The 22,280-nt window shown below is 39.0% G+C and overlaps 1 protein-coding gene across 1 annotated transcript; it reads left to right on the top strand.

Moving 5' to 3' along the window:
* Positions 1-3,484: 3,484 nt before the first annotated feature.
* On the top strand, positions 3,485-22,071 carry MSL2 (MSL complex subunit 2). The gene is made up of 2 exons (XM_070753130.1): positions 3,485-3,806; positions 18,600-22,071. The coding sequence occupies exons 1-2, from the start codon at positions 3,662-3,664 to the stop codon at positions 20,177-20,179; spliced, it is 1,725 nt and encodes a 574-aa protein (XP_070609231.1). The 5' UTR covers positions 3,485-3,661; the 3' UTR covers positions 20,180-22,071.
* The last annotated feature ends 209 nt before the right edge of the window (positions 22,072-22,280 follow it).

The raw sequence follows: 22,280 nt of genomic DNA, 5'->3' as shown, positions 1-22,280 counted from the left end.
GTTCATAGCCAAAAATAGTGTATTTACTTCCGCATCTCTACTTTGCAGAAATTCGACTTTCGCGGGCAGTCTCGAAACGCATCCCCTGCGAAAATTGAGGGAACGCTGTATTATTTATTTATTTATTTATCCCATCTTGCTTGTTTTAAAAGTAACATACGGTAGAGCAGTGTTTCCCAACCTTGACAACTTGAAGATATCTGGACTTCAACTCCCAGAATCCCCCAGCCAGCATTCGCTGGCTGGGGAATTCTGGAAGTTGAAGTCCAGATATCTTCAAGTTGTCAAGGTTGGGAAACACTGCGGTAGAGAACATACTTAATATTCCTTCCTCTTCCTTTCCCCTCCACAACTGTGTGAGGTGGGTTGGGCTAAGAGAGACACTGGTCAGCTTTCATACTTAAACTAAGACTAGAACTCAGAATGTCCTATCAACTCAAACACACTACTAAACTGGCTCTAATGTGATAGCTTTGTTCACACCATATGCAAAAACAACTTCAAGGGTCACAGAAAAGATTGATCTTTATCATTCCAGATTATATTTTACTCCAGACTAGTATATTGTGCAAACCAGCCTCTGTGGATTTTTTTTCTTTACGTTATATGGCAGGTAGAAAAAAGCTGCAGAAAAACAATGGGTGAGGATATGCCCCCCTCGCTCCATTCAAAATAAATCTAAGTACCTTGCAAAAAGGCTTGGTTTATTCAAGATGACTGCTTCTAATGACAACTCTATATTTTTCAGTGATTTATAATGATGTGCCAGATTTAAGATTAACATGTTAGTTGTTTTATGGAAATATAATTTTTATTGGATAAATGTGATTGGACAAAATGAAAACATAACAACACCTCTTTTCAGATTTTATTCCATTTGTTCGTGTAACTTGGTTTATTCTTTTTATCTTGAGCCAATTTGGACACATATTTCCAGACAAAATCTAACCTGTTTTTATTTTCACTTGTCTATGCATTGACATTGAAATTATGTAGGATGAAGACGTTTGTGTGTTGCACACTGATCTGGAATTTATTCTTTTGAAGAATTCATTAATTCTTAATCACATTAATAGAATTGATCTGTCTTAATACAGATTTCAGGTAACTTGTACAATGAACATTGTACAGAGGCCAATTGTTTATGAGAAGTACATACATTTAATTCATTTTATATGAATTAGCTCCCTTTATGTAATTTATGAAACCCATCATAGACATAGTACTACGGTCGATTGCATCTGTTATCTTAAACCAAGTTGTTTTGGGCAACTTCTGTCCCGTCCTAATGTTTCTTTGGTTTTTTTACTAGTATCATGTAGTGTATATGAATATTTTTATATCTAATGTTTTTTTTATTTTTTATTTTACTAGTATCATGTATATAAATATTATTATATCTTTACATACCTCCAAAAGGTAACTTGACTAAATAAGTAAATAAATAAATAAATCCTTGGTTGTCAACTCCTGCCTGTCAACGACTACTTCAGCTTCAACCACAACAACACAAGAGCACACAACAGATTCAAACTTAATATTAACCGCTCCAAACTTGACTGTAAAAAATATGACTTTAGTAATCAAGTTGTTGAAGGGTGGAACTCATTACTGGACTCCGTAGTGTCCTCCCTTAACCCCAAACATTTTACCCTTAGTCTATCCACAGTTGACCTCTCCAGATTCCTAAGGGGTCAGTAAGGGGAATGCATAAGCGCACTAGCATGCCCTCCGTCTTCTGTCCTAGTCTCTCTCCTATATCCCATATATCTTCTCTTCTATCCCTATATCTTTTTTTCTATTCTCTCACTGATATATTTTATTCCTATATTTTCTCTTCTTTCTTTGATATATTTTCCTTCGAGTGTATCCTGTATAACCTTCATTGTGTATTATTGTGTATTGGACAAGATAGATGGATGGATGGATGGATGGATGGATGGATAGATAGATAGATAGAACACCATCACTCTACTAAACAAATAATTTCCCCAACACTGTCAGACTTTTTACTAAATCTGCACTTCTATTTCTACTAGTTTTTTCCTCATCATTCCTATCATCCTTTTCTTCCCACTTAGGACTGTATGACTGTAACTTGTTGCTTGTATCCTAAGATTTTTATTAATATTGTTTCTTCATTGCTTATTTGACCCCTATGACAATCGTTAAGTGTTGTACCACATGATTCTTGACAAATGTATCTTTTTCTTTGATGTAGGCTGAGAGCATATGCACCAAGACAATTTTATTTATTTAGTTAGTTAGTTAGTTAGTTAGTTAGTCCAATACAAAATGAAGGTTGAAGAGAATATACATGTAGTAAAATATATAAAGAAAAGAATAAAAGAAGAGATATGAGAATAAAATACGTCGATGAAGAATGTAAGAAGATACTGTATATGAATGTAAGAAGATATATGAGATATATCCAATCACACTTGGCCAATAAAATTCTATTCTAGGTAGGTAGGTAGGTAGGTAGGTAGGTAGGTAGATAGATAGATAGATAGATAGATAGATAGATAGATAGATAGATAGATAGATAGATACTGTAGTTCCTGAAGATCTGCACAAAAGGCATGCATTCTTCCATACGGAGAGGCAGGGCACTCTGTCCATGTTCAAAGATGTATTATCACACACTCAAACCTTCCATCCTTAATAACCAAGATACGGGTTGAAAGGCGTAATTTATTTTTGTTTGTTTGTTTTGTCACGTACGTATGGGTGGTACACAAAGATATAATAATATTTATATACGTGATACCAGTAAAAGAGAAACATTAGGATAGGGGACAGAAAGCACTCGGGTGCACTTATGCACGCCCCTTACAGTATTCCGGATATCAGAAAGTAACCGGCCTTTGGAGGCTCTTTTGAACGAATCGAAGAAACGAGGCGGCCTCGCTTGTTTTTTTTCCCCGAATAGCGGAGCAAAGCTCAGCGGAGGCCCCGAGAGGGCGCAACCCAGGCCGGAACCCCACCCCGCTCCGCTCCCTCGGCGGCCGTAGCGTTCAACAGGACGCGAAGGGGGTGGGTGCGATGAGGTAGAGAATGGCCGCGCATGCGCAGTGCCCGAACCTAAGCGGCCGCGGTGATGGCTGCGCAGTGACGGTTGGATCTAACGGTTGCTATTGACACTGGAGCTGGGCGTGTGGCGGATGGCTCTTGCGCGGTGGGCGTCCGGGAGCGACGGGGCCGTTAGCTCCGCGGAAGAGACGCAGGGGGATCCGCGGTAATATGGACGCGCGCTGAAACTCTAAGGCGGAGCAGCCTCCCCCCGCCCCTACCAGAGCCGGGCCCAGGCCGTCTCCCTGCGCCGGGCTCGCGGATCCTGCCACCGCCGCTCCCCCTCTCCCCGATGCGGGGCCTCCCCTCCGCCTGAGGCGCCCGGGGAGGCCGAGGGAGCGAGGCGGGCATGGCCGGCCGCCTGGAGTAACCCGCTGTGGTAGCGAGGAAGAGCCGCGGCGGGGGCAGCGGCGGGGGCGGGCGGGGGGGGGGGAGCGAGCAGAGGCAAGCGGCGCAAAAGCAGGCCCGGCCCTGGCTGTGACGGCGCCTCGATGCGGGGCTAGGAGCGCCGCCGCCCCTCGGCTTGCCCTGCCTGGGCGCGGAGCCGCGCTTTCTTCTCAGCCCGGAGCCGTTGGCCTCAGCGTCTGCGATGAACCCGGTGAATGCCACAGCCCTGTACATCTCCGCCAGTCGCCTGGTCCTCAGCTACGGCCCCGGGGAAGATCCGCAGTGCCTGGCCGAGATCGGCAAGCTGCTGCCCTACTTCCGGCAGTCGCTCTCCTGCTGCGTGTGCGGTGAGTGAGGCGCTTTCTATTGTTCTGGGCCGCGGGCGAGCCGGCACCCTCCTTCGCCCTCCTTCCTTCCTTCCTTCCCGGTCTCCGTCAGTCCGTCCGTCCGTCCGTCCGTCTAAGCTTCGCTCTCGCCTCCCCTGTTAACACCCACTGGAATGGGCAGGGAGCTATGCCGCCGCCGCCTTTTCGGGCAGACCTCTCCGTCAGCCGAGCGGCGCATGTCCTCCGCGGTCTTCCTCCTCCGTCTGAGGGAGTTTTGAAAGTTGTCCTTCTCTTGTATTTGTCGCCTTTTAACAAACTGCTTCGCAGACTGAACTCGCTCGCCTCTTTGAGAAGAGTTTGCAAAAGGGGGAAACTGGCCTGGATTTTCACGAGGCGAATCCAAAACAAAAACCGACACGCTTAGCATTTTGTGGGCCAGTCTAGGCGAACTCAGCCCGGGTACTTAATAACGTGTTTCGTGTCACAATGCCTAAAAATAGTTTAAGGGAGTCAATTGTCATTAACTTACCTCTGGATATAACATGGGCGTACATCTGTTACCTACAAGCCATGATTCTAGCAACAATTTTAACATGTACAACTCAAATTGTACATTTTATATTGTACATTGGATAGTCTAGGGCAATGTTTCCCAACCTTGGCAACTTAAAGAGATTTGGACTTCAACTCCCACAATTCCCCTCCCAGCGAATTCTGGGAGTTGAAGTCCAGATATGTTCAAGTTGCCAAGGTTGGGAAACACTGGTCTAGAGCAGGGTTAGACAGAATTGGCTCTTCTATGACTGTTGACTTCAACTCCCAGAATTCTTGAGCTAGCATGATTGGTTCAGGAATTCTGGAAGTTGAAGTCCACAAGTCATAGAAGAGTCAACTTTGCCTACCCCTGGTCTAAGGTTTCCTGCTTGAGTAGGGGGTTAGACTTGTTGACCTGCAAGGTCCCTTTCAACACAACTCAACTCAAATAAATGCATGCTATTATTTGAATCCTTCGGTATGATTTCTGAACTCATTGGGGTGGCTAATCTATCTCTCTGTCTGTCTGTCTCTCTGTCTGTCTATCTGTCTATCTATCTATCTATCTATCTATATCTATATCGAGTCAAGTACGTAGGTGGTATATAGAGATACAATATTTATATACATGATACTAGTAAAAGAAACATTAGGAAAGGGGACGGAAAATCGCTGTTCTTTCTACAAGACAACTTACATTAATGCATTTTTTATTTATTTAATAAAATAAATGCCTTTTTTGATGCAGCCTTTGCATTTGTAATATATTTTTTTGAAATTTAAATGCACATCTTTACTTCATTACAAATAAATGTTATATGTGACTTCTGTGTATTATGTGAAGTCAAGAATATGAAGTGGAACAACAGATTAGGAACAGTAATGTTCAGAAAATTATTTCAACTTTGTAAGACAATTTGCACTGAATTTTAAGGGGCAGTTATCTGATTTCAAACAGAAAGAATTAGGTAAATGGGTGAAGCACAGATTAAACCTTTTGGTACTTAATTTTATATATTGAAAGGGGTTTAATATTTTATGGTTATGTTTTGACTTTGTTTTTTTCTTGAATACTGCCCAGAATTATTATTATTATTATTATTATTATTATTATTATTATTATTATTATTATTATTTGGATTTGTATGCTGCCCCTCTCCGCAGACTCGGGGCGGTTAACAACAATGATAAAAAACAACATGTAACAATCCAATTTAATAAAACAACTAAAAACCCTTATTATAAAAACCAAACATACACACAAACATACTATGCATAACTTGTAATGGCCTAGGGGAAGGAATATCCTAACTCCCCCATGCCTGGTGACAAAGGTGGGTCTTGAGTAATTTGCGAAAGACAAGGAGGGTGGGGGCCGCTCTAATCTCTGGGGGGAGTTGATTCCAGAGGGCTGGGGCCGTCACAGAGGAGGCTCTTCCCCTGGGGCCCGCCAAACGACATTGTTTGGTAGACGGGACCCAGAGAAGGCCAACTCTGTGGGACCTTATCAGCCGCTGGGATAATATTTTTAGGTGTCACATAATATTTTTAGTGGCTGTTTTTAACATAATTCAAGAATTAAAACATTATGGGTAGTCATATCTGTATATGAGAATCAGTTTGGCATGTTGATTAAAATCTGGGAGACTCAGTTCTAGTGCCTCCTTAAGCACAAGTTCATCTGGATGGATCAGTCTTTCTGTTTCTGAGTCCTAGGAGGAAAGCAGTGGCAAACTATATCCAAAAATATTTCCAAGAGAACTTCAGGGACTTTTCCAGCAAGTCACCAGGAGTTAAGACTAACTTGAAAGTATTTCTGTATTTCTTTATTTGTTGCTTTAAGGTTCTTAGAATTCCTGTGATTGGGCAGTAAACAAACCTTTGTTACAATAATATAAAATTGTATACGCTACATATTACCTTTAAGGAATTTTATATGAGTGAATAGAATAATATATGGACATAATATACAAACTAAAAAGAATAAGGTCACCCCAGTATATTGCACTGTGCTTATTTTAGTACTTAGATAGCAAAAGAAAACAAAACGTACACAAGCACTTTAAAGTACTGTGATACCTTGTCTTATGAACTTAATTGGTTCTGGGACGAGGTTTGTAGGGTGAAAAGTTTGTAAGACGAAACAATGTTTCCCATGGGAATCAATGGAAAAGCGATTAATGCGTGCAAGTCTAAAACTCACCCCTTTTGCCAGCCGAAGTACCCGTTTTTGCGCTGCTGGGATTTCCCTGAGGCTTCCCTCCATGGGAACCCCCACCTCTGGACTTCCGTGTTTTTGTGATGCTGCAGGGGAATCCCAGCGGGGGAATCCCAGCAGCGCAAAAACGGGTGCTTCGCTGGCAACGGAAGTCCAAAGTTGGGGTTTTCCAGTGAGGGGAGCCTCAGCGAAATTGCAGCATCGCAAAAACACGGAAGTCCTTGAAACCCCACCTCCGGAGTTCCATGTTTTTGTGATGCTGCGATTTCGCTGAGGCTCCCCTCGCTGGGAAACCCCACCTCAGGACTTCCGTTGCCAGCGAAGCACCCGTTTTTGCACTGCTGGGATTCCCCTGCAGCATCGCAAAAACACGGAAGTCCGGAGGTGGTGTTTCCCATGGAGGGGAGCCTCAAGGAAATCCCAGCAGCGCAAAAACGGGCACTTCGCTGGCAACAGAAGTCCAGAGGCGGGGCATCCCAGTGGCGGCGGCTTGGGTTTGTAAGGTGAAAATAGTTTGGAAGAAGAGGCAAAAAAATCTTAAACCCCGGGTTTGTATCTCGAAAAGTTTGTATGACAAGGGGTTTGTAAGATGACGTATCAATGTATTGAGATAGTTATTATAAAGACTGTGGTCATCTGCTGAATCAACTTGCAGAATGGAAACATTAAATTCTACTGAACAGTGAAAAGTTGTAACATTTTCTTCAATTAATGTTAATGTGTCATTTTGTGTCATGGCTATTGCATTGTAAAATTAGCAATACAGTGGAACCTCTACTTAAGAATTTAATTCATTCCGTGACCAGGTTGTTAAGTAGAAAAGTTTGTAAGTAGAAGCATTTATCCCATAGGAATCAATGTAAAAGCAAATAATGCATGCAAACCCATTCGGAAAGAAATAAAAGCTCAGAATTTGGGTGGGAGGAAGAGGAGGAAGAAAAGGACAGTCGCTGCCCAGAGTGAAGGGAGCGTTTCTTTTCTCTGGGCGCTGGCAGAGGTTTATTCCCTCTCCAAGTGCCCAGAGAAAGGAAAATGCTTCCTTCACTCTGGACTGCCAAAGCCTCCTTAAGCGTCACCAAAAGGCTCCTCTGGCAGCCCAGAAAAGGCTGGGATTAAAGGGGGAATGGCAGGAAACTGGCCGGGTCTTCATACCGCTCTCAAATTTCCTGGGATTTTTTTTTCTGGGCTCAGGTTCTTAAGTAGAGGCAAAAAAATCTTGAACACTCCGTTCTTATCTAGAAAAGCTCTTAAGTAGAGGCGTTCTTCAGTAGAGGACTTGAATTAATTATTGATATAAAATACAAAATAGCTTGCTTTCAGGTTTATTTATTATTAATTTGACTTATATGCCGCCCAATCCTACAGGACTCGGCGGCATATGAGGTTGCATTCAAAGTGCTGGTAATGACTTCTTAAGCTCTATAACAGTGATCGCGAACCTTTTATTCCTCAGGTACTGAAAGAGCGTGTGTGCCTGCTATCGTGCACATGCAAGTGCCCACACCATAATTCAATGCCTAGGAAAAGCGAAAACAGCTTCCCCCTCCTTCCTGGAGGCCGTCTGGTGGCCAGAAGTGGCCTGTTTCTGAACTTCTAGTGGGCCCAGTAGGCTCATGTTTCGCCCTTCCCACGCTCCAAAGGCTTCCCTGGAGTTGGGGGACAGTAAAACTCCCTGCCCCATCCCTCCATAGGCTCTCTGGAAGCCAAAAATGCCCTCCCAAAGCCTTTGTATGAGCCACAATCAGCTAGCCAGCACACACATGCATGGTGGAGCTGAGCTAGGGCAACGGCTCACGTGCCAACATATATGGCTCTGCATGCCGTCTGTGGCACCTGTGCCATAGGTTCACCATCACTGCTCTATACTATAAAAGGACAGTTTGAGAGAACACCTCTCCCCTCTTACAGCTACTTATCCCATCAGGGCTGGAAGAAGCCTTTTACTACTGCAGCACCTATGGCTTGAAACATCATTCCTCTTCCCACACAGGTTATACAGGTAGCCCTCAACATACAACTATTCATTTAATGATCAATGTTAACAATGGCATTTGAAAAAAAAAGTGATTTATGACTTTTTCACACTTGCAACCATTTCAACATTCCATGATCACATAATCAAGATTCAGATGCTTGGCAACTGACTCATATTTATGATGGTTGCAGCATTCTGGGGTCAAGTGATCACATTTTGCTACCTTCTGACAATCAAAGTGAATAAAGAAGCCAGATTCCCTTAACAACCGGGTTACTAACTTAATGGCAGTGATTCACTGGACAACTATAAGTTGTAAAATGGGACAAACCTTGTTTAGCAAAAGAAATTTTGGGCTCAATTGTTATATGTTGAGGACTACCTATAAGTGGCCCTGAGCCTGCTGGCTTTTCAGAAGGCTCTCAAAACATACCGTACTTTGTCATACTGACTGGAGATCAAGTGGGGATGGAATGTAGCCTGTTGGTTGTATTGTCAATCATTGTATGGATTGTAGTCTATTACAAATTAAGTTTTCATTAGTTTTTAGTGGTTTTTATCTGGGTTTATTTCTAACTATATTCTGTGTGTGAGTCACATATTTGAGATGGTCAGCTATATAAACTGGATAGATAGATGCATAAATAATGTAAGTTTTGCATTGCTTTTATATATATTGGACTTTCCATTTCTATCACCTTTTTGAATTCCTGTTTTTAAAAGAATTGTCACTTATGTTGAAAGGGACAATTGAACTTTTATTTTGAATTTTTTTTAAGCTTGCATCTGAGTGTCACAGCTAGGTATTTATTACTATAGTAGTACCTCAGAGCTGTTTGGCATCTCTAGTTGAGATCCTAAATTGCTTAGTCCTGATTTTCTCAATCTCTCTTTTAATAGAAAAAGATTCTCCTTTAAAATATATGAATGATAAATGAATTTATAAATGAAATAAAATGAATAAAATGAAATAAAACATTAATTTTAACAGATCTGTAGTAAGTAGATTTCTCATATAGTGGATAAAATTTCCACATTACCTCAAAATAAAAACATTTGTTGCATTTTTAAAAAAAACACAGTCAATATAGCACTTTTGCTGTAGCAGGTATCTCTATTCATATAATGTCCTTGAATCTTAAACATATATGATAGTAAAAGGGCAAGAAAAATCTTGTATTGTAAAGGTAGCTTTTAGGATAGCAAGCTAACCAAAATCCTAATGTACTTTTTTCCCCATATGCTAGTTCCTGATATTCTTTTCTTATAACCTTGTGTAGAAAGCAGATTTTAAAAAGCAGCACCTTTTGTTCTGGAGCCAACTCTCAGTGTCTTTTTATATCAATCTTTATTTGTCTATAATTTCATGCTTCCATGTTAGCCCATATAAACTTCAATTTGAGGTCATATATTTTCTGACCAATACTGTATTCAGCCTGATCTACAACCCATAAAGTCAATAGAATTCAGTGCTTAGGTTAAATTATTTGTAGTGATGGTTAGAGTCTTCTGTTTTATGATTCCCGGAAAAAAGTTAATATGTAAAACTGTATCACGTACTAGTGTTGGAAGAAATATCCATCTGGTTCAGTTCCAAGCTAGGAGAAAGAACTGGAAACATGGAGGCTGGTTGGAAAGATGATTTAATGATGAAGCAGAACCACATGGATTCTGGTGCAGCTGAGCACATGGAGTTGAGAATGCGGAGTATTTATACCTTTTCTTGGGCTTTGAATTTGAGCTTCCTGTTCAAGAACATGTATTCTCTTGGCTGTTGTCAAACTCCCATGGTGCCATGCACAAAAGGTTTGCCATCACTAGGAGTTTGTCTGAACTAAGTTTAGTTGAGGTTTGGGCTGATGCAATGAAGGGGCTTCTTTGGCAATTCCTATTGTGGCTGAGGGCTAATCTTACCTTTGTTCAGACCTTGCTGCAGGGAATTTGCTTATGAATAGAGCTACCTATCCTTTTAAATGCTGATATCTGCAGTGGGCTATGAAGAAAGGTTTGGGCTATGAAGAGAGAGTCTGCTTCTTGCCTGAAAAAAATCCCCCCCCCCTCCATTTCTCATCCAGGCAAATATAATCTGCTTTTTAAATATTTCCTAAAATATTTCATTCTTGTAGGAGAGGGGTAGGTGCTAACTTTCTACATTACTTTTACCAAAAAAAAAGTGGGGTTTAAAAAAAAATTCTGTAAGTATAACTGCTTTAGCTCAGTTTAGATCTTGAATTTTATATTCTTGATAAGATGAGGAATTTCTAGGCAGTTAATTGTGTTGAACACAGTAACATTTAGTTTCATGAGTAGGATTGTGTTAGTGTTAATGACCCAAAACATTGTTATTTTGTCAGCTTATACTCACACTTCTATCTTTCTATGCTTAATATCTCCTTGCTTCTGCACTCTTCGCCAATCTTTTTCTGCTCCCAACAATTGAGGCAGATTTCTTAATAAAAATAAGAGAAAAAATATAAAGTAAATATTGCTTAAATTTATGAATTAGCAAATACTCTTGACACCTTTAAATGATACATACCCATATAGTCATTATCCACAATTCTTTGGATATTTGATAGAGTAAATAGATAATATATAAAATATAATATATAAAGTAAATATTGCTTACATTCATGTGTTAGCAAATACTCTTGACACTTTTAAATGATACTTGATATTTTGTCTTAGAATCTGTATAAATTGTTGTTTTAGTAGCCTCTTTAGGAAAAGTGTTCAGGGAGAAGGGGGAAAAGGTGAATTTGTTTTTTTAAATACTGAAATTGTTTAGTTTAAACAAGGAAAATTTTAATATTTTAATATTCTAGTTGTAATAAAATTTTATAATTAAAAAAAGGCTTTATTTGACCTCCCACTTGATAGTAAACAAAGAAGTCATTTAGTATTTTTATGGTTTCCTGTGTTGAATATATTATTCCTCCTACTAATTTTACCTCAGAGGTTCTGCTATTTTCATTTGGTTTTATATATTATCTCTTTACTCTATCAAATATCCAAAGAATTGTGGATAATGACTATATGGGTATGCATGTTCATCTTCCTTGTTCAATTCCTAGCAATACTTATATAACAACTGGATTAAATGAGAAAAAAATGTCACAATACTGTTGAGTCTGACTAATACAGGATTTAGACTAAAGTTTGCACTTTGATTTGGACTAGTGGTTATTGTGGCTTACATGTGTGTTGTCATTTCTTGTTTTTTATGATTTCTATGCTGATTTTATGCTATTAGCCACTGAGAATTCTGAATTGAGATGTGCAGCCTTTGAATTGAAATAAACCAACAAGCAAATAATTATATTTTGTTTGAGCAGAATCTGTGAGGAAAGAGGTCAATACCAGCTGTATAGGCTACTAATGATTGTGTGCATGTGCCTTACTGAGGCCAGGTTGGTTATGCTACTGTAGTTTATTTTGAGGCAGAAAAACTGCCATTCTACTTGTATTGCTGCAGCTCAGTTTTGTAAAGGATCAAAGAAAGAAGCTGCCCTGATAGTGCTACTGGGAGTTCTTTATACTAACTTGTGCATATGCAACACTGGTTTAGTTGATTCTATTACTGTTGAGAGAAATAGTTGTTTAGACTAATGTTCTTCATAGGGTTGTGAAGGAAAATGAGAACAAGGAGAGCAGCATAGGTAGTCCTCAAATTACAGTCCTGAGGATTAGATTAGATAAGGATTAGGTGAGAATCATGGTGGGTATTGAGTCATGCGACTGATTTCATAGCATTATTTGCAGCAGTCATAAAGCAAACCCATTTGCAATGGGTGGTTTTTTTGCCAGAAATTGGAAATAAACACTGATTTCTGGTGAAAAAATTAATTCAATTCAATTCAATTTATTGGATTTATATGCCGCCCCTCTCCGAAAACTCGGGGCGGCGAACAACAGTCATGAACAATATACATGAACAATATACAGTAAAAAATCCAAAATTAAACCAGTCATATACCCATAAGATGCTGCAAACAACCGTAAATACAGTCTAATTGCCAAGTGCCCAAAATGCAGACATGTGACTGGAATTTAGAACTTAGAATCCAGGTCATAAGTACGTTTTTGGGGTTCATTTCAAACGGTCACTTAACACAGTTGTTAAGGAATAATATGCTTAAGCTCATAAATGAAAGGTGGAATATACTGTACATTTAATTAATTACTCATTTATAAATACCATATATACTTGAATATAAGTGGACCCAATTATAAGCCGAAGCACCAACTTTTGCCACAAAAACTGGGAAAACTTATTGACTCGAGTCTAGGTTGGAAAATGCAGTGGTTACTGGTAACTTATAAAAATGGAATATTCTTCTACTGTAGCTTAAAATTGTTGTAGTAGAAGAATTTTTTAAAAAAACATATGAAGAACAGTTGTAGGAACTGGGTATATCTAGTTTAATGAAAAAAGGACCAGGGGAGATAACTTTGCCGGCGAAGGCTTTTCTTATTTTGAATACAGTATTCCGAGTGGGCTAGCAGGGAGATAGGGAGCGCGCGCAAAACCACCCGTGCGCCCCCGACATTGAATATCACCTTCCGCCGGCCCCGCCTCTCATGCAGCCCCCTTGCTGAGAGCCCGGGGCGAAAGTCCTCTCGGCAAATGTGAGGCGGGCAGGGCGTGCGTTCCGGGTGCGGGAGGAGCTGCGGTGAAAGGCAGGAGGTGGCAGAGGAGCAGAGGGGGCAAATCGGGCGGGCGGTGGGCAGCGCGGAAAGGCCGAGGGGGCCCTGGTGCCGCGGACCGGCTGAAAACCCCCAACGGCCCGGTCCCAGTCCGCGGACCGGCGGTTGGAGACCCCTGAGTTAGAACAATGAATCCGTGGAGCAGCCTGCCACTAGAAGTTTTGCTGGTGGCTCCAACACTGGAAGTTTTTAAGAAGATATTGGATACCCATTTGTCTGAAGTAGTGTAAAGTTTCTGCCTAAGCAGGGGGTTGGACTAGAAGATCTTCAAGGTCCCTTCCAACTCTGTTGTTATTATTATGATGTAACTTTTCCTTCCAAAATGGTTTTTATTTCTTGCACCTTTTCATTTTTGGACCTACTACTTCCTCCCCTTCCTAAATCTCTTTTTTAAAATTCCTTCTTTTATCATAACCAAAAACCTCTTAAAATATCCTTAGGAATGTAATCAAACCTGTTATCTTAATCTTCATTAAAATATAATTATAATTTTTTAAATTGGGATTTCACATATTATTTCAAAATAATTGCTTAAATCAAACTTCCATATCATAAATATTCAGATTTTCCATTAAAAACATATTTCATAAGTTAAAATCATTACTATCTCAATAGATCAGTAAATAACAATTTGTGGTTACTCAACCATTAATTGTAAAATATTTCTTCTACATGATATTTATCTTGCATAAGGAGAAACCACACTCTAAAAAAAAGGTAAATCTATTCATATTAATTTTGTAGAACAAATGATTAATGCCAAAATTCATACTATTATATTAATCTTTGTATTGTTTTAAACAAGTCAGCATTAACAATCCTCTTGGGTATGATAAGTATAGTTGGAAGAAAAAGTTTAATTACACAGCTATTCCCATTTGAAGCAACAATTTATTACAAAATTACCTCTTCTGTTACTAGAAATGAATCTAATTTAAATGGGTAACTTATTTTACTTGTAAAATATGTTGCTGGCTTGCTGGAAGGGACTTCTATTTCTGAGCAGGAGAGGAAGCCATGATCCCCTAAAGCTGCTCCCCTTGAAGAAAGATCATGTTTTCATCCACTTTTCCTTCCTTCCAAAAGTCCCTTCAACCCTCCCACCCCTTCCCCCAGTGCTTCCTTTCTGCGTAGAGGAGGAGCTGTGATTGGTTCAGCCTGCTGCCAACCAGGCAGCTGAGGGGTGTTGCCGGCTGGGTGGTAGCAAGAGCAAAAGCAGCCGTACAAGGGAAACCCTTGTGTTGCCAGAGCCATAAGGTTTCCTTCCTGCTTTTTGCATCCAAACTGCGCAGCTTTGGAAAATGCACATTTTTGTGCTGAAAAACTTGGCTTATATTCGAGTATATATGGTAGATAACAGATAAATAATCTATTTAATGAATATGTAATGATTGAATAAAGGAGATATTGGTGTGCTTCTCTAAACTCATCTATTTTTAATAATAATAAATACTCAGTTTTTAAATAATAGTTTACACTGGATAAAATCTAAAAAGAAACACTGTTACGCTGCAAGTTATCAAATAAAAAAGCTCATAAAGTGCTAATCCTTTAGTACCTAAGATGCATGGAAATTTGCATGCAGTTAGTGCTTAAGCTCTATGAACTCAAGAGATGTCATTTGTGAAATGTCCAATTTGAGTTGTAAAACAGCAGTGTTATTAATCAAAATTCAAATTTGTATAGCTGCCCATCTAAAGCAATTCTGGGCATTGTACATCAATTAAATAAACAACAGATATTGAATAATAAAAATAGAAATCCAAATTAAAAATAAATATTATAAAAACAAATAAAAACATTCTGGGCAGAGAAACGATAAGAATGGCCACTGCAAGCATCCAACCATCTAACCATGTCTCCAATTTTGTGGGAGCCCCAGGCCTCATAGCATAACCAGGTCTTGAGGGACTTCTGAAACGTCAAAAGGGATGGAGCTAATCTCATTTTGGTGGGAAGCAACAGTTGCTTATGTCTTCCTCCTGATGAGTCTAAAAACCACTACAAATATTTTTATTCTGTATCGGGTGAATTTTTAACTTCAGAGCCCAGCCTTAAGAAAAAAGCCTTAGTAATTACACTTCCATGTAATGAGAAAGGGAGATAACATTAACAGATATAATGTATCCTGAGTGTTCCATTGTTTTCAATATCAATTAAAAACTATAGCTCAAATATTTATTGACCAATTCATAATAATAAATCTGATAAAAAAACATTTAAGAATTTAAGGATATCCTCATACAATAAATATAGCTTCAAGTTAAAATATTTTTAATTATTAAATTTAAAATGTAAGCAAGAAACATTGGAAGATGTGCATAGTTCTGCTGCCCTGTGAACAATGTATTTGTTTATGTGACTTATTTATTCCATACAATAGTGTATTTTCAGTAGGGTTGCCTTTATAGAAAAATACTGTTTCTCGAAAAGGAATACAGTATTTGTAATCTGGAAAAAATAAACTTTCTTGGGATTATATGTTCATTAATAGTGTGACTGGTTAGTAAAGAGATGCAAGAATTTCACTTACAACAAAACTTGCAGAACTTGCTTTAACAAGTAGTCATAAGAAGTTAAATGTTTTAAGAACAGATAGAACTTGTTCTCCTATTTTCTATACCACCTCTTAGTGAGAACATATTTTATTTCAGGATTTTCTGTTCTTATGCATTTCATATCCAGGGCATAGTGATAGTAACTCTAGTACTTCATTCTTTAGCATCCAGGCATCCATAATTGTCAATAAATAATATATTGTATAGCCATTAATGTTCCTTTTCTTTTATTCTTGTCTTTTGAGATTTTTGTGAAAAACTATGTGATTCCATTGCATGTTTACTTTCATGGTCATTCTGTCAGTATAGTCCTATTATAGATACACATTTAATATTATTTTGATAAACTGTCTATAGAGAAATAGATAATAGCTATCCTCCTTATTTCTTTCGAAAACTGTTGTACATGCTATGTTTGTGCAAATTTCACAAGTTAAGTGTCTTTTAACTTACATTGCATTTTCCCCTCTGATATACTCATTGTTATTGTTTGGCTTTCAGCTACAGCACAGGTGCCTAGGGAATTTGTTTAGTGAGAGAAAGAATCTTGGGGGAAAAATAACACATCTTTCTAGCATTTACAGTAATATGGCATGAATGAAGGACAAATTCACTGCTTTGGAATAACCAAATCCAATTCCAGACCTATGTTCCATAGAAATTTGTAGCAAGGACAAACAGTTAATGCTAGTAAACCTTCAAATGTTACTGAACTGAAACAGTTTAATAATAGAGAAATAGGGAAGAATTCCTACACACCAATGGAAAGATAGATTATCCATTACATGAAATGTGTAATTGCAATCATGGCACACTCCTTTAGTAAATCCAAAGGAATAAATTACCTTTTCACATTGGCACACCACCTGTTGGAAGTCTTTGTCACTTGGGCATTATTGTTCACTGAGCCTTCCTTTATTAAAGGATCCAGGTGAAGCGCTGATAATGTTCAGTGGCAATATCAAGAATTTAGAACAAGCAAGAGGGAGCAAATGGATTTTCACAGAGGTGTAAGCTAAACATGAACTTACATGGATCTACCAATACATTTTAATGGCATGATACAAAAATTGGTTTGCATTTCCTTTTTCTGGGATATATACATCCCAGTCTGTTCTGTATATGTTACCTTTACACACAGTCCCCCCTCTACCACTGTGCTACAGATAGTCCTTGGTTAACTAGTAATTGGGACTGGAACTTCCACCACAAAACCATGCAGTCATAAAGCATGATGTCATATAACCACATTGTTTTCTAAGTGAACCTACTGACTATTGCTCATCGTTTTTATTATTGTTAGTTGCCATTTGAGCAGGGCAGTGGTTCCTTTTTTTGGCCATGTCCACCTAAGCATCTCTAAAATCCTGATCCCCCCCCCCATGACATACTCTTACTATTCAAAAAGTGAATTCCTGCTCACATGGAGGAAGCCTAAAAGGCCATTAACTTGGTTTAAATAAGGTTCCAATTGGCGTCCTGTTGGGCATGGGCCCCACGCTGGGAACCACTGGAGTAAGGTCAATTAAACATGTTCTCTGTATAGCAAGATGACAATTTATTAAATAATTGATACTTTCAGCATTGGTCTTAGATAATAGCTCAGTAATCAAGTAGCATGTGCAATGCATAGCCAATTTCTCTGTTTCAGCTTTATATGCTATATTTGGAAAGCACCTTAGGAATATCACTAAAAACTGAATTATATCACATGCCTGTTTAGCATTTATATATTGAACTTATTCAATAGAAGATCTTAATCATTTTTTAAAAGTTTAAGGTTTATATAATGTAATTAACCAGAGAAGATATTGGAGAGCCTTGTATCATTCAATTCAGAACAATTGTCAAATGCCATTACGGAAGTGAAGAAATTCTTGTATCTTGCTCTAATACAGTGATGGCGAACCTATGGCACATGTGTCACAGGTGACACGTGGAGCCATATCTGCTGGCATGCAAGCCATTGCCCTAGCTCAGCTTCAATGTGCATGTGTGTGCCGGCCAACTGATTTTTGGCTCCCACAGAGGCTCTGGGAGGGCATTTTTGGCTTCTAGAGAGCCTCCGGAGGGATGGGGGAGGGCGTTTTTATCCTCCCCTGGCTCCAAGGAAGCCTTTGAAGCCTGGAGAGGGCAAAACACAAGCCTACTGATCCCACCAGAAGTTAGAAATAGGCCGTTTCCAGCCTCCAGAGGGCCTCCGGGGGCGGGGGGCAGAGGAAGCTGTTTTTGCCCTACTTTGGCATTGAATTATGGGTGTGGGCACTCATGCATGCGCGATAGCATGCACATACACTCTTTTGGCACCCGAGGAAGAAAAGGTTCACTATCACTGCTGTAATATTACAATAGTGAAGCTGAAAGTATGTGCTGTCATAGGTTGATGATACAACAATTGTTGCTATTAGCCTGATCAGCTAAAACAGTGATGGCGAACCTTTTTGGCACTGAGTGTTCAAACCGGAACATGTGCACCAGAGCCTTGGAAATTTGAAGACCAGCTGGGCGGTGCTCATGCACACACTGGTCACCTGGTCTTTCCATATGCTGGACCACTGGAAACCCAAAGATCAGGTAGCTTTGAGTTTCCATGGCTCCCGCATGCGCAAAGACCAGCGCGCCGGAAACCAGAAGAGCAGCTGGCGATGGCGTGTGTGCCCACAAAGAGGGCTCTGCATGCCACCTCTGACATGTGTGCCATAGGTTTGCCATCACAGAGCTAAAACGTACAACAGTGGCATTACACAAACTGTCAAGTTGTTAAAAAACAATTTTTAAATTACTTTTGAGTTTTTATAATCCCTTTTTTTTATCCCTCTTAGGAAATCTGCTGCAAGATCCAATTGCACCCACCAACTCAACGTGTCAACATTATGTCTGCAAAACCTGTAAAGGCAAGAAGATGATGATGAAACCATCATGTAGTTGGTGCAAAGACTATGAGCAGTTTGAAGAAAATAAACAGTTAAGCATTCTGGTGAACTGTTATAAAAAACTATGTGAATATATAACACAGACGCCATTAGGACGAGATATTAAGCAAGCTGTGGACAGTTCCCCAGACCTTTTGACTTTGCTTAAAGATGGCGCCCCACCCAGTGTTGAGACAGAAAAGGCATCTGATGAATCCTTGGCATTGTGTTTGACCCATTCCCCTTCACCTTCAACTTCAGAGTATGCTAATGAGCCCCCAACAAGTTGTTCTATACCTGAAAGCACCTATGATTATGATGTAAAAGGCTCCACTGTTAATGGTCTGCCCAGTTGTAATGGGCTCGCAGTAGATAAACTTGGAGTAAATATTCCATCTCCTGAACATGCAAATACGGTCAATGTATGTAATCCTGGACAATACATAAAAACCGAAGACATTTCTAGCAGTCTTCAGCCTATGTGTGACATAGTTTCCCCTGGTGACTTGTGTGCAACCGGCATTGATATTCATAGTTTCAGTGAAGACATCAAACCTGGTGACCCTCTTTTACTCAGTGTGGAGGAAGTGCTACGGAGTTTGGACTCTACTGCAGGAGTATGTAGCCCTAATCTGCAGCACAGCTTGGAAACCAATTTAACAAATGGTCCATTTTTGCAGCTTTCTCCCCCACCAACTAGCCACAATGTGTATATATCAGTGGATGCTTCACCTCATGGGATTTCATGTACAGCTGCAACACCTAAGGTAGCAAAATTAAACAGAAAGCGATCACGATCGGAAAGTGACAGTGAAAAGCTTCAGCATATTCCAATTTCTAGCATTCTTTGTGGCCCAACATTGGGAGCCTCAGCTCCAGTAACGATGAAACAAGAATCAAAGATATCTTTGCAGTCAATAGCAACGGTACCTAATGGAGGTACTGCTCCTAAAATAGGTAAAACTGTACTATTATCAAATAAAAGCATGAAAAAAAATATAGACCATACCACCAAGAAATCTCATCCAAAATCTAAATCAGGAATGCTAAAAAAGTCAAAAGAAAAAAATCCAAGCAGTCATGTTGTGCCAGGAAGTCCAACAAAAACTGTGTACAAAAAGGCACAAGAGAAAAAGGGGTGCAAATGTGGCCGAGCTACACAAAATCCAAGTGTTCTTACATGTCGAGGCCAGCGCTGCCCTTGCTACTCAAATCGCAAAGCCTGCTTAGACTGCATATGCCGCGGCTGCCAAAATTCATATATGGCTAACGGGGAAAAAAAATTGGAGGCATTTGCAGTGCCAGAAAAGGCCTTGGAGCAGACTAGGCTTACTTTGGGCATTAATGTGACCAGCATTGCTGTACGCAATGCCAGCACAAGTACCAGTGTAATTAATATGACAGGGTCACCAGTAACGACATTCTTAGCTGCCAGTACAAACGATGATAAGAACTTGGATGAAACTATGGACATGAGATATGACTGCTGAGTCTTTCTTTCTTTCTCCCCTCCTTTGGTAAGGGGATTGCTACAATTTGAAGGCAGCTATGGTTCTCTTTAACTTGCCGGAGCTCCTACATATAGATCACTTGTATCAAGTGTTTTCATTGCTATGTTGTGTGTTAGTGTCAGGGAAATAGTTTGCTGGTAATTGCGGAATTATCCCAAAACTGTCTTTAGATCTTACAACATCTCATAGTTTGAGATCAAATGCTAATGTAAATGATTTTTTAATACAGAACTACTTTTTTGGCATATACTGACCTTGTTGTACCAATTCATGCTTTGTGCTTAATCAGAAATTGATTTGATATACTGAAATTATTTCTAGTCAGTCCATCACAGTTGTGCTAATTTATGATGTATCCATGTTCAGTATCATCATTGCAAGAAAAATGACATGCTAAACTAATAAAAACTTCAACAGCCAATCTTGTAATACCACATTATTTGTGGATAGGGAAGTTAATAATTCAGCACCCAAACTTTGTTCAGAAATAAAAGATATTACTATAATTGCCCAACTACTGTATGCTGATCTGAAACCAAGAAATGATCATATTGGACTTTAATTTCAGTTGATATCACTCGAGACGTTCAAAAGCTTGATCATCTTTTGGGAAAGAAAAAGTTGGCATTCCTGTTTTTTAATTTCACACATATTTTACAGATTGATGTCATTAATCTGTGTCATGCTATGTCATAAACTTAACATTTATCATCGGGATATTTTTGCTGAGTTCATTATGGAATAGATACTGTATTTTTTTAACTGTTATGTTAGCTGGCTAAAAATAAAAATGGTTTAAGTCTTATGCCAAAGTTATTGAGACATTATATTTTAGATTTTAAAATCTGACAACTCTCAGCACATTCTTGCAGTTTAAGGCATATAACACTGTCAAAGACATAGTTTTCACTTGAAATTAATATGTTTCTTCCAAGATTAAGTCCAATTTATACCAGTTTTGTATTTGCCTGGTTGGAACCAGGATACACAAGGTGAAATGCGGCATGCCCCTGGATTAAATCCTACCATGCAAGAGTAGAATATGTCAAGAATGGAGGTTTTCTTAGTTGATAACCTTAAAGGGCTGATAGAAACCCTGCTGATTATGTGGGATTTTGAAATTAATTTTAAGTTACATGATTGGAAAAGTCAACCCACATTGAAAGTGTGTTAATTCATATCAATTTTACTTGTTCCGGGATTGGTGTTTAATGCTTAATTTTTTTATTTTGCATAAAGTATGGGCTGACTAGAATAGAAAATATTGGGTTGTATCCAATTAAACCTCTTCCTTACAACCCTTAGGAGGAAGGGGAAGACTGTCAAGCAGGAAATGTCCTATTGCACAAGTCAAAGGTTACTTTTGCAACACTGGATTTTGCCCTTTTTGTTATCTTGCTTTATAAAGGACTATGTTTTGATTTACAGCAATATTTCAGCAGCTGTTGTAAAAAGACATTATACCCTAGATTCTTAAACACCTTTATGTTTGCCATCTTAATTTGTTAACTGGTTAACATTGCTAATGAACTGTAACATTAGATACATTGGATTTGGCACAAAGCATGTACAATGATGGTTACTAGGTCTAAAAATAACACAAAAGTTTTGGATACTGGTTGGGTGATGTCTCTTTTTTTCTTCTATAGTGTACCAGGTGTCATTTTATGTCAATGTGAGCAAATAATTATTTTGTTGACTTTCAGATTTGTTTTTCCCCTGTCTTTTCTGTGGGTGGGGCAGGGTATGGGGGGAGGGTTAAAGCCATAGGAAGAAGAATGTGATGTAAGTGTTGCGTATGTTTTTTGTTTCTGTTTTGCAAGAAGAGTTGAAAAATATTTTTGATAATGAGAGTAAATGGTGGAAAATGCTCTTTAGTATTCCTGTCTTTTTTTGCAGCTAACCTCTTGAATTTTACATTTAATTTGTAATTTAATATGTCCTGTTAAACTATATCAGTTGAATATGAATAGGATTATTATGTGGACCAAATAGTATATGCCATGATTTATTTTTCATGTTTGAGTCTTAGCTTTCTAAAGCAAAACTTTTTCTTTTAGTATCTTAAGAAGGCTAATCA

Source organism: Erythrolamprus reginae, chromosome 5 (assembly GCF_031021105.1).
Source record: "Erythrolamprus reginae isolate rEryReg1 chromosome 5, rEryReg1.hap1, whole genome shotgun sequence".
Taxonomy (NCBI): Eukaryota; Metazoa; Chordata; class Lepidosauria; order Squamata; family Dipsadidae; genus Erythrolamprus; species Erythrolamprus reginae.
This window is presented reverse-complemented; position numbering and strand designations above follow the sequence as displayed.

Coding starts and splice junctions, on each gene's coding strand:
- MSL2 (XM_070753130.1), top strand. CDS start 3,662: ATGAACCCGGTGAATGCCACAGCCCTGTACATCTCCGCCAGTCGCCTG. Junction 3,807..18,599: donor GCTCTCCTGCTGCGTGTGCG/GTGAGTGAGGCG, acceptor TATCCCTCTTAG/GAAATCTGCTGCAAGATCCA.